A 12,976-nucleotide genomic window follows, 5' to 3' on the forward strand; every position below is an offset into this window, starting at 1 on the left:
TAAGCTCTTAAAGCAGGTCTTGCCTAACTGGGATCTCAACCCCATTTTCATGTGCAAAATTTATGTTAATAAGATGGGCCTGCTTGCTAACTTTCTGTGCATGCAAATTGGGGACAAAACTGCTGACTAATCAGAAGAAGCAATAATTCTGAATTGTGGTGGCGGTGCTGGTGCTGTTTGTGGAGGAGCAAGCTGGTTGGAGGACTTCTCCAAAGCTTTCCTCTGCTGTGACCAATGGTACCTTTTTATGCATATGCAAAGAAGGAAGTGTGGATGAATAGCTATAAAACGTCCTTGCTTTCTCACTGAATTTTTCCATTTGGGCTATTTTCATCCCAGCCTTTCATACACTCTCTCTGTAGTTAATATGTTGTTTAAAGTATATTTGACAATTGAATAACTGCAAATGTAGCATGAAAAGTATTCCCCTCCCCTGCCAATATGATATTAATATCTAAAGCTCACATAGATAGTCCTTCCATTTTAAACGGTGTTAAGATTAAATGTCTGGTTTTTAAAAAATATTAAATATTTAATACATGTCAATACCAACATATAAGTGTTAATTATATTTTGCTTATACAACAACTGGGGAGCCTGTGTAGTGTAGTGGTTAAGAGCGGTAGACTTTTAATCTGGGGAACCGGGTTCGCGTCTCCGCTCCTCCACATGCAGCTGCTGGGTGACCTTGGGCCAGTCACACTTCCTTGAAGTCTCTCAGCCCCACTCACCTCACAGAGTATTTGTTGTGGGGGAGGAAGGGAAAGGAGAATGTTAGCCGCTTTGAGACCCCTTAAAGGGAGTGAAAGGCGGGATATCAAATCCAAACTCCTCTTCTTCTTCTTGATGGCTAAAGTTTGCAAAAAAAAAAGCAGATAAACAGAGGTGTCAGGATAGGTAATTTAGAGAATAACTATTTTCTTAAATTGTGGACTTAGTGCAGTCTTCCAAATCTTGGTTGCAGTTTTCTGTGACTTCAGATGAAAATGCAATACCTCTTTGCTAGCTTCTAACTTTTCAATATGTTAAAGCTAGACTTTGTTTATTCATAGTGATATAATTTTATGAAGGCTAAACAGTTTTAAGTTAAAAGTGTAAGTGATACAACTGAACCAATAGCAAGTTGTCCCTCTGAAATAAACACTGTAAAGACATCTCTGTGTCTCTCAAAATCCTGACTTCCTAGCATTAAGCATTACACATTGAATGTGCACCAGTTCATAGTTCCCTTGTGAACTATGATTTGAAGTAGGATTGCACACCATTCTTTGGAGGGACATAAGCCATGGTTTGCTTTGATGCACATGCCATACCATGGATAATTGTAGCCTGGGAAGGGGAAATAGTTTTGCTAGAGACTGGCTAGTGATTTTAAACCCTTGGTTGCAGGCAGCTAGCATTACCTCTGCAGAATACAACAGTACTGGGTTTTGTTTTGTTTTTCAAAAACTTTTTTCATCTGTGCCTTGCATAAGCCCTCAAATACTTTTGCTTAGTTTTAACACTGTTTTAAAGAGGGATTATCTTTTATGAGTGCTTGAAAGCTCAACACTTTTAATTCATTGCATGAGCTTTGTGTAGTAAAAGAAAAGAAGCAAGATTTGATATGGGCACAGCGTTCCAGGAACATTTCCTATTTGTGCCGTATTAAAATGATCCAGAAACAGCTTGCCTAACTCCCATTTTATAGCATGGGAGATGCTCACAGTGTATTTTGCCTATTATGTCTATGCATGTATTTAAATTAATGGTGTCTGTCATGCAAAATTAATTTATACCATTTTCTCATGTGAAAGCCAAGTATTGAAACTACTGTGTAAAGCCCTGATGGCACCAAATTTCAGAGGGGAATTAACTCAGTTCCCCTGAAGGTTATAAAATGCTACTGCATTACTAAAATCTTAATTTTGGCCATAAAATGTTTAGAAGACAATGGTTTGCTTCAAATTGTATGAACGTTTTAAAGACCCTTAAGGGCAAGCGTTAAACGTTAATGGAGATGGTAGCAAATATTCATTTTCAGCTTAATACAGACATGTTTTTAATACTAGCTCTGCTTTGTCTTGTTTTTCTAGCTCTGATGGCTTTTCTCTTTGACCTAAAAGCTTTAGTAGATATGATGTCCATTGGTACGCTTCTCGCATATTCGCTAGTAGCAGCGTGTGTCCTCATTCTTAGGTGAGTTCCAATTTTGGGCTATTAACTAATCCGTTAGGCAGTGTTGTCTAAATCCTTAAATGTTTTTGTTTCTGCCATAAAGTTATGTAAACATGAAGTTACACAGACAGGATACCCTTCAAATGCAGATTGTGCATGAGAGCAACTACCTTAGTACTTTGTAGAAGTTCACATTCTGCTGCTGTACAAGTTTAGGTACTGCTGTAAACAGAGGAATGGGAGAATAAAAGTTTGGCATCTAGGGCAACTTGTATGAAATAAAGCTCTGTTGCATAGTGGTTCTCCCCTGTAAATGCTTCTTCTTTTATGCTTTCCATATGAAGTTAGACTCCAAATCCCATCATCCCTCACTGGCTGGGGATGGTGGCAGTTGTCATTCAGCAACCACATTGGATATCTCTGTTTTATTATGTGTGCCTTTTTTGGTGCTGTGTATGAAATAAGTGGCCCGCAGAGCGTAATAGTTCCCTTTTCAGAGCTAGAGACAGAGAAATTCTCAACACTAAGGCACCTCTAAGCTAGAAAGAGATACTTTCTTAAAACAGCTCTGGCCCAATAAATCTTGCGTGCAAATTCTGTCTTCCATGCATCTTCGGTTCGGTAAAACAGACCTGTCTCTTGTGGTCTAATCCCGGCTCTGATTCCTTATAAATATCCTGTGGTTTGTGCTCTGCTCCTGGGGCTGGTGGGTTTACCATATTGAGGGATTTCTGGGGCCAGTGGTGCCGTTATTGAGAGTTAGATCACTTATAATGCATATGAAGTGATTCACCATATATTGGCCTTTCTGGTTAGGCCAGAAATGGTCATTATCAGTCCCCATACATGTCAGGCAACCCTCCTGCAATTCCCCTAGGAAAACACTTGAGTGTTTATGTAGGGGTGTGCTGCTGGCCAATGCTGCCTTCGGACACATGGGCTGCCTTCAGTCAGTGGTGCCCAATGCTCATCTGGTCTTTCCTGGGGGGATGGGGAGGGAGGCTAGGCAGTGTAATAGCCAGCATTGTTGGGTGCCACTGCCCAAAGACATGCAGGGCTGCTTCAGGCAGCAATGCCCAATACTCCCCCAGATGTGACTGATGCTGGCTTCTTTCCCTACTTGCTGTGCATCTTTGAAACATTAAGAGAATCTGGACCTGAATGTCTTTCTTGTAATATGCAGATTTCAGTGGCTGTAGGACTGCATATTGGTGGCAATTCTGGCTCTAACAAATGGTGCAATAATGCTACCCAAAATATAGAGTCATGTCTTTTCTTGCTGTAGGCCTTGTAGATTATAATACATTGTGCCTTTAATTTTTATTTTCTGTGAACCTCACCTTACACAAATGTATTTGTGTGTGTATGTGCACAAACAGGTACCAACCCAGTTTAAACTATGAACAACCAAAATATTCAGCAGAAAAAGAGGCTCTTGCGGGATCAGAGAGAGAAAGTACGAATGAATCTCAAATGAGTATGGTACCAGGACACAGTTTCAGCTTACAAACACTGATTAATCCATCAAGTTTGCCCACGGAACAGTCTGCCACCATGGTTAGCCTTCTTGTATGTCTGTTGGGTAAGTCAAAAGCTATCTAAATACTTGGGCTATCTCAGAAATGTCAACTGATAATCAAAATGCATTTAAAGAAAAAGACGGATCAGATTTACTTATTATTTTGAACTTGTCCAAAATTTCAAGTGCGGAAAACAGTATGGAAAAAGAGGGAGAGGGGCCTGGGCATCCCGGATTAATTGGTGTAGACATGACTGCAAGTCTAATTTTGTTCTGACAGCCAAATTCAAAACAAAGGAATGTACAGTATTGGTTTCTTCCTGTCACTATTGCTGAAGCTTTATGTCACTTAAACATAGCTGTCAACTTACAGATTTGAAAATAAGGGATCAGCAGCCTGAAAAATAAGAGATCAGCAGCCCAAATAAGGGATTTTGCTATTGTAAAGAGTTACATACATTGGTAGGATTGACAGATGCTATCAATCTGGCATGAGGCGGTTGCAGCACCGCCGCAGCTGTTGAAGCGCCGTCCTTCTGCCGCCTCTGGGCTCACGGGCGGCATGGGCAAGAGTCTTCCTCCCCCCCCCCTTGGGCGGGGAAGGGCCGATGGAACTCCTCGCGCCAGGACGACGGCGCCAGCGCGTGCTCTCTCTCGCAGCAGAGGGCCCTGAGCCGCTGCTTCCCTCCCGAGCCGGGCGAGCATGAAACCCAGGAAATTTAAGGGACATCATCAATAAGGGACAGCAGCGGGACACGGCGCTGGGATAAGGGAGTTTCCCACAAAATAAGGGACGGTTGACAGCTATGCACTTAAAGATTTGAGATTTTGAAATGCTCTCTTTGTGTCCCCCTCCCCTATTTTGATTGCCTCTATTTAGCTTTCCTGATTTGTGGCTTAAGCATTTTGGCCACCAACGGGATTCATCTTCTTGCCAATCTGGAGCCTTGGAGTATTTGTCTCTTTGCAGTACTTTCAGTGCTGTTTTTCACCATTGTACTTGTCATCTGGAGGCAACCTCAGAGTCAACAGAAAGTAGCATTTATGGTAAGCAGTGGTGATGGTAGTGGCATCAAATGCAAAACCTCAGAAACAGGTTTTTTTTTTGGGGGGGGGCTGTGTGACTAGCTGCCCTTCTGGAGATTACCACCCTGTCGCTTTAGTGGCTACCTTTCAGTTGAATTAATAAGTTAGCTGTTGCCTTAAAAAGAGCTTGACTGATATGGTGCTAAAGTTGCTTTTTGCGGTAAGCCAAAATAGTGGTTCTTGTGCAAATTTGGCCTTGACTGTAGAAAGAGTTGAGAATTCATTTTTACTACAACTGAAACGTGTAAGATTAGATGATTTTTTTTAACAATCTTTTGATTGATTGAAGATTAATTGGGCAACAGATCTTTAAAAAGTTTGTTTGTTTTTAATGCAAAAGCTGTGGGCCAAAGATCCGTGTTCCTTATTTTATCTTTCCTTATTTTCCCTTGTACATATATAAAAGCTTGTGTAGCCCATGTGTGTACTACCACTAAATTGTGGTCCTCGCCTTCCCATTGCAGGCCTATCAAAATTTAATTCATTACTTCTGCATTTAAAAGGCAGTGTAAGCAGGTAATGTGTTCATTGCAACTGGACTAAGACAATTTGCCCTATAACTTTTATTTTATTTTCGAAATATGGATGTGTCAGTTCAGTAGAGCCCCTTTACAAATTTAATTAAAAGTATGACACACTGGATATTTGTCAAAAACACTGAATTGTAAAAAAATTGTCTTTAGGTTCCACTCCTGCCATTTTTGCCATCTTTGAGTATCTTGGTGAATATTTACTTAATGGTACAACTAAGTGGAGAGACTTGGATCCGGTTTAGCATCTGGATGGCGATTGGTAGGTATTATGTAGCTGAATGTTGTTGTGAACTTTTTCTTGCCTCCCCCCTAAGCAAGGGCAAAAGCTTAAAAGCCATTTTCATACTGGGTAACCCAAGCAGACATGGTGCAAAAAGAGCATTTAGGCTCTTAACCTTGATGGCTGGGCAAAGCCTGATCAGCATGCAGGCTATAGACGCAGCTCCAAAGGTTTGACTGGACACAATTTTTGCACATCCGCATACGTCTTGGAACTGAAACTCCACATAAGATGAGGGATTTCTGTATATAATTTTTGAGAGTAATACAGTGGTACCTTGGTTCTCAAACTTAATCCATTCCAGAAGTCCGTTCCAAAACCAAGGCGTGCTTTCTCATAGACGGTAAGGCAAAGCGGATTAATCCATTCCAGACTTTAAAAAATAACCCCTAAAACAGCAATTTAACATGATTTTTACTATCTAACAAGACCATTGGTCCATTAAATGAAAGCAGTAATCAATGTACTGTACTATAAAATAAGACAGTATTATAGATGATAAAAAATTAAAAAAAATTATTACCTGCACTGATGATTGTCATTGTTTGGATGGGGGGGCTTTTATCCATTTCCGCAGTCACTCACTCAATCAATCAGTCAATCAGTAGCTGAACCGGGTTCCACACAGACACAAAAACAAATTAACCAAAAAAGCCTCAAAAACAAAAACGCAAAATAAATAGCAAAAACAAAACCGCCAAACTTAATCCGTTCCGGAAGTCTGTTTGACTTCCGAAATGTTCAAAAACCAAGGCGCAGCTTCTGATTGGTGCAGGTGCCCCGGAAACAATAGCTGACAGCTGCATCGGACGTTCGGCTTCCAAAAAATGCTCAAAAATCGGAACACTTACTTTTGGGTTTTCGGCATTTGGGAACCAAGGCGTTTGAGTACCAAGGCGTTTGAGTACCAAGGCGTTTGAGAATCAAGGCATCACTGTACTGGAATGGAAGCTTAGTGTGAATTAAAGAAACCTATGACCACAAGTGATACCAAGATCTGAACAAGTGTTCTGTTTTTGTAATCTTGGGTAGAGCAACAGAAATATGACAAAACTGAGAAAACTTACATCCCTTTCTTTTTTTCTTCTGGAAGGCTTCTTTATTTACTTTGCTTATGGCATCCGACATAGTGTGGAAGGCCGCCCTAGGGTGGAAGATGAAGATGACGAGGACGACAGCTGCTCCGAAAAAAGCGCAGCTCCAGAAAAGATCTATGTAAAAGAAGCAAACGAGATTGAAAATGCAAGTGAAAGTGCTCAGTTTATTACACATGAAAGGACAAGTGAATGTTAATGGTTGCTAACTACCATGCTGTGTATGTCTTTTGAGTAGTGAAACGGAATGTAGTTGGGTTTTTTTTTGGGGGGGGGGGTGGAATGTCAAAACACTTGCTCCCGAAAGATTAGCAGTAACCTACTTGTGCTTTGTGAAAACATCAATAATGGTCTAAACGGCTGCTAGATACTTCATCCAGTGGAGATTTACCTCAAATTGTGGTTGCCTGAAGTAAAAACTGCCAAGGAAATGGAGGGGAACAAACTCCCGCCGGCTGATTTTGCCTGTTGTGCTAAAAATGTTGGGATTTTTTTTAGCTCACCATCCTACAACTTGAACTGGCATAATGTTATATAATTAGGAATGTTTAAAGATGGGGAGCTGAAGCATTTTAGGTTGTGTTATTGGGGACACATTTTCTTGTTTCTGTCTTTTAAAAATGTGCGTAGCAGTGGTCAGTAATTAGGTAGCTAAACTGTTTAGCCTCTCAAACTTTAAAAAAGGGAAGGGAAAAAAAACCTATTTAAAAAAGCCAGTTACCCAGATGAATACATAGAGCAGAAACTTGGCAGGCTTTTGCATTGCGATGTAGTGCTTCTCTGTTTTAAAAAGTGTTAAATTTTTGCTACCACTGTATATGCAAATAATGTATGCCGCGAACACCCTTTTGAAAAGCAGTGTTTGTAATGCCTAACGTATGGATGGGCTCCGTATAGAATGTTTTGAAATTACCTTTTACCAGTCGTGTTCCAAATTTTCCTTCTCGATGGTGACTATCAAAAAGTCACGCTACATGGTTCCTAAGATGTAAGAAACTTCAGAACAGTGGCAAACAGCATGTGCCTATGGAACTGGGAATTTTTCAAGTCCAGGTGCACCTATGGAATTGCCCTGTGTTAGTGCTGATTATCAATACAACCCTCTGAGGTTGTAAGTAGCTGCCCTAGGTCCAATGACTTTGTGGCTTTCTGGCTGATGGGCAAGTTGTATTTCTGGCACATGTGTGTCTGCTCCACACATTAATTTGTGTATGAAGCAACATATGTATGTGTGTGAGAACAAGCCAAAGAGAAAAACAAAGCAAAACTGTCCTGCAGCATTAATTTACTTATTTTCTTAAGAAAAAGAATAGGGGCTGTGAGCAGCTGTGGCTGTTTCTTCTCCTGGAGACAGAGGAAGGATAACCTTACAATATACCTAATGCCTTTTAGTTTATTAATGTTGGGACCATGTTACAAACGTTTCTGTCAAACCATCTGTCAAACGTTTCATCGCAACTGTTGGGTTAGAAACCCATGTTTTAAAAAGCTGAAAATTTCAGGATTCAGAGAGGGGGTTGGGAACAAAAATTGTTTTTAGAAGTGCCTTAGAAAAGCACGCAATCCAAGACTGTGGATTTAATATTTTTTCTGTCAACAGTTTTCGTATCCCTACACAAGTAAAGGTAAAAGGTAAAGGACCCCTGGATGGTTAAGTCCAGTCAAAGGCGACTATGGGGTTGCAGCACTCATCTTGCTTTTCAGGCCGAGGGAGCCGGCATTTGGTAGTTCAAATTCACACAATGGGGTGAGCTCCCGTTGCTGTCCCAGCTTCTGCCAACCTAGCAGTTCAAAAGCATACCAGCGCAAGTAGATATATAGGTACTGCTGCAGCGGGAAGGTAAACAGTGCTTCCGTGCGCTCCGGCTTCCGTCCCGTTGCACCAAAAACGGTTTAGTCATGCTGGCCACATGATCTGGAAAGCTGTCCTGCACAAGTATTAAAATACTAATGAAATGATTATTCGCAAATAAGTACATCTTAAGCACACTGGGTGGGTTTTTTTTAAAGTTTGATAAGGAAAGTAAGGCTGGCTTTCAATGTTATGGAAGGGTGACCAGGTGGAGAATGCTGTGTGTGTGTGATGTCCAAAGTCTACAGTGAGGGGTGGAAAATCCAGATGCAGATACAAATTCACACAGTCAGAGAGAGGGAGCTGTTTAGGTTCTTAGTTATGATTCTTTCAGAATAAGTATATAAGGAGGAAACACAAATCAGTTACATTGCTCGCCCCTATCTGACTTGGCTTACGTGTAATTTTTTGATGTCAGCCTAACAATACTGAGTTTGATAGGAACTGTAGATATGGCAGCACTGTTCTTTGACTTAAAAATGTAAAGGAGGTATATTTTATCTTGGCTTTTTGTATAATCTTATATTAATAGCTGAAAGAACACTTTTATGAAAAATTATGAACTATATGGAATGTGAGAAATTGTGTTAAGATGAGAGAGGGTGCCCTGATTGCCGCCATTATTGAATGTAGATAGTATTGCAGCAGTTTTTAGCATATTGCTCTGATTGACTGATCTGTTTGCAATGTCTCCAAAACAAAAGATATATATGATTATGATAATTTCTTAAAACAAATGTATTATTGAAAAAGTCACATTTTAGTAAATAACTGAGATCACAAAGTTCAAAAATCACAGTGGGGAAAATGCAGATCTTTTTAGTAGACAACAAACTTCCACAGGTCAGGTTTGTAGCTAATCAAGATCTCTTTAGGCATCATTATATTATAGATGTCCTTAAAAGTTGTTAAGTGATGAATAGCAATCACCTTTGTTACGACTTGAAAAACTTTACTACTGTGTGTACTAAAAAACAAAAGAGAAACTCAGAAGAGACAATCAATACTGTTTTCGTAACTATTTTAAGGTTTTCTATGTTTTGTCAGTTTTTGTCGTATCTTATTTAATTTTAATAAAAATGTTGGAGGCTCAGGTTACTTATCCAAGCCTTACACGAGACAGAACAGAATGTTAGATTTTCAAAAAAAGGGTTCAGGATTTATGTATACTGTAGGTTGGGCCCAAAGGTTCCATTCCATGAAGGGAAAAGACTCCTTCCATCAAAAGAACTTCCACGGGAGAAAGGGAATATTTGTACCCAACCATATGCATATATATAAACATCTGGTGGAAATACAGGTGGTGCATAAACATTGCAAGAATTATAGCAGTTTTTAGTGTCTACAGAAGCATTGGATTATCACTTAACTCTTTAAAATGGGGTGGGGAATATCAGGCCTGGTGTCTAATTGTGGCCCTCCAGACCTTTTTATCTGGCCCTCAGGACTCTCCAGGGCACAACGCTTACTTGGTCTGCTTTGAACTCCACTTGAGGGCATTTGCCTTGGCTCTAATGTGTCTCTGAACTCTGATAACTAGCCTACTGTACAAAGCTAATATTCACGTTTATTGGTCCACCCACTTATGTCTCTGATTATCAATACAACTGGTATATGGCCTCTGGACTGTTAGCTGGAACAGAATTTATCCCTTGGCCTGAAAAAATCCCCCACCCCTGCTGTATGTCGTATTGTGTATGTTGTGTAGCAGATAAGTGTTTTCGTTCTTTTTGATAAATAGAATTAAATTTAAGGCTTTAAGGACATTTATTTTCTCAAACCCTCTCACAGCAGGTTGCTTGTTTTTTTTTTAATGGGCTCAGGATTTCTGTGTGGATTTCATTGAGTTGAGTGCTTGACAATACAGTGGCTTTCTCATTCATTCCAATGGAGGGAGCAACTTCACATGCCTTCAGTGCAGACAAGTCATGGGTGGTCTAAGGATACTTGGGCTGGTGGGGGACAGAACAAAATTTAAACACACATGTTCAGATATGTTTAGAGCTATAAAAATTATTAAGCTAGATACTACCTATATGTCTGTTTTTGCAACTGGAGATATACAGAAAGACCATCACCAACTCCTGTGTCATGGTCCTATAGATCTGCTTTTTCCATGGGAATGATGGGCAGTCAGTGTGCAGAAGAGATTTGTATATGCATCTGAACACATGTGAAGTTCTAGATTGGGTTCATTCTCTACTGTTCTACTTCTTTCTCTCGCACTTCTAATTGGTGATGCTTTTTCTGTTCTGTCTTTCCTCCAAAGATTTCAGAGCAAGGGTTTATTATTATTATTATTATTATTATTATTATTATTATTATTATTCAACCTCAAAAGCCCTGAAATGTAGGCTGGGCCAAGCCCACCCACTAAGCTCTAGGACTGAGCACTGAAATAGTTTTGCTCTACTATATAACCAAAGGCAATTTTTAATTTCCCCCAAACCCTGAAGCTTTGCAGTTGTAACAGTTCTATTACTAACCTATGTCCAAAGATAAGCAAAATAAATAGTTGTTTCCCCCATTCTTCCTCGCATCCCTAAACGTTTTAATTAGTAGCTTCTATTACTGCTTACTTTAATTGTACCTGGTTTCACAGACTATGCCCTTTTCAGGTCCAAAGAGCTATGAATGCAAGAGGGATTTGAAAATACAATGTACAACCAAATACTGGGTCTAAATAAACTTACTGAATATAAGTTTTTGGTTGCAAGTCTGTAGATTAGTTCACACCTTCCTCTTTGGGCAGAATGTTCTCCCTGCAAACCCTCCTCTCAAACAAGCAATTGCAAGGAGAAAGTACTGACTGAAACAAAAGCACAGATAAATTTTGCAGCTATATTGCACAGCACATTGCTGTCCCTTCACTTTTCTAGTTTTTTGTTCTGCTGATGCTTTTCTTAGTTTGTCCCTAACTTCAGTGGCCATTTATGTAGGTCTCCCACACTTTTGGTAGACGCAAACATTTTTTATGGTTCAAAAACATTTTCATAAAAAAGATCATTCTAGAAATACAAAGTTCTTTTAACTGTGTGACAAAGGCTGAAATCCCACAGCCATTCACTTGGAAGTAAGCTCCACTCAATGTAGTGGGACTAATTTCTGATAAATGATGCCTAAGATTGGACAGTAGATCAGTTTCTTTCTTAAAGATCCGTCCCTTTATATTTCTGTCTCTGGCAAATTCCCAGGGAGATCAATGGGAAACTTGGGTCAGGTCTGTAGAACTCCCACAGAAAGTCTCTACACGTAAAAACACATTTTGGGTGTTTTAAGATTTTATAAAAACAGTGCTTTGTATATATTTGTATATTTTAGTCATTATTACCATGTATTATGTTTGCTGCTGCCTGTGCACATAAATGGGGATAGATCATTTTAGCTTCAGTCAAGATAATGTTTAATAATCTGCTAGATTTTTAAAATTAATGTAAAAATGTGTTCAGAATGTGTGACAGATAAAATACTTTTTGGTGCTTTTGTTTTTTGATGTTCATAAGTTGCAGTTACTGTAGACTAAGAAATTTATACTGCTGCTGTTCGCTGTAAAAAAAAAGCTACTTTTGACAGTAATTGTGCATTTGTTCTACATTTTTTAAAATAAAGTTGTACATGTTCTACAGGTTTCTTTTTTCATTTTCCAAAGTGCTGGAGACAACCATGATATAACATAGTTTTAAAAATCTATAGGAATATCATATTCAAAAAATATAGATAGCCATTTATACTCTTTGCCACCTTGTTTCCTTCCATAAAGGTTTGTATTTACATTTATTTCATGAGGTGATAAATAATCCTGTAACATCTTTTCAGCTGTACACTTCAGATAAAAATATCAATTTCAGAAATGACATTAGCACTGTAATTCCTATTTTGAGAAGATAGAAACATGAGTGCCAACCCATTTAGCCAATTTGATAGTTTAGCACCCACCCATTTGACTCTTTCACATCACGTATGCCCACCAATGCATCTTGGACCTTGATAACGAGTTAGGCTTGCCATATGTCAGAAAAATTCCTGAAAACAGCTCTAGTAAATTTGGGGTCCTCCTAAAAAAATCTCAACAACTTTGCAGGTATCAGGAATTATACTTTCTGAAATATGACAACCCTACGAGAGGTGCAGATTATAGTCCCACTCCACTGTTTGGATGTTATCTATATATAAAGTGACCTGTTTAACAAGTTTGGTGCAGTTTATTCACGCTACAGTTCCTAGGAATACTGCAGTGCAGTTCACCTGTCACGGAGTCACGCTTTGCTGAAACAAATGAACCTACCAATTTGTGTGGTGGCTTCCTATACTTTCAAACCCAACCTACCATTTCCATGTTCTCCGAAGCATCTATTATCCTATGACCATTTGGGCAACAAATCATATTCTAGTATATTCATTAACTGACATCAGTATTTCCCAAACTAGGGTCTCCAGTTGTTTTCAGACTACAAC

The 12,976-nt window shown here is 39.3% G+C and overlaps 1 protein-coding gene and 1 long non-coding RNA gene across 6 annotated transcripts in view; one reads left to right on the forward strand and one right to left on the reverse strand.

Annotated features, from left to right (window-relative positions):
• Positions 1 to 10,824, forward strand: part of SLC7A2 (solute carrier family 7 member 2) — a 51,434-nt gene extending 40,610 nt beyond the window's left edge. For all 5 annotated transcript variants that reach the window (XM_082238161.1, XM_082238164.1, XM_082238165.1 and 2 more), the window contains exons 8-12: positions 2,076 to 2,178; positions 3,537 to 3,739; positions 4,557 to 4,723; positions 5,446 to 5,554; positions 6,669 to 10,824. In XM_082238161.1, coding sequence (XP_082094287.1) covers positions 2,076 to 2,178; positions 3,537 to 3,739; positions 4,557 to 4,723; positions 5,446 to 5,554; positions 6,669 to 6,868 — 782 coding nt within the window. In that variant the 3' untranslated portion in view covers positions 6,869 to 10,824. The remainder of the gene's footprint in view (positions 1 to 2,075; positions 2,179 to 3,536; positions 3,740 to 4,556; positions 4,724 to 5,445; positions 5,555 to 6,668) is intronic.
• Positions 11 to 6,775, reverse strand: LOC309540953. Its single transcript, XR_014223569.1, has 3 exons — positions 6,643 to 6,775; positions 2,328 to 2,379; positions 11 to 850 (listed from the first exon to the last, which is right to left on the reverse strand). It is a non-coding gene; the product is annotated as an uncharacterized lncRNA (long non-coding RNA).
• Positions 10,825 to 12,976: the final 2,152 nt, after the last annotated feature.

The sequence above is a fragment of the Podarcis vaucheri genome, assembly GCF_965113315.1.
Source record: "Podarcis vaucheri genome assembly, chromosome: 9".
In the NCBI taxonomy this organism is placed as follows: Eukaryota; Metazoa; Chordata; class Lepidosauria; order Squamata; family Lacertidae; genus Podarcis; species Podarcis vaucheri.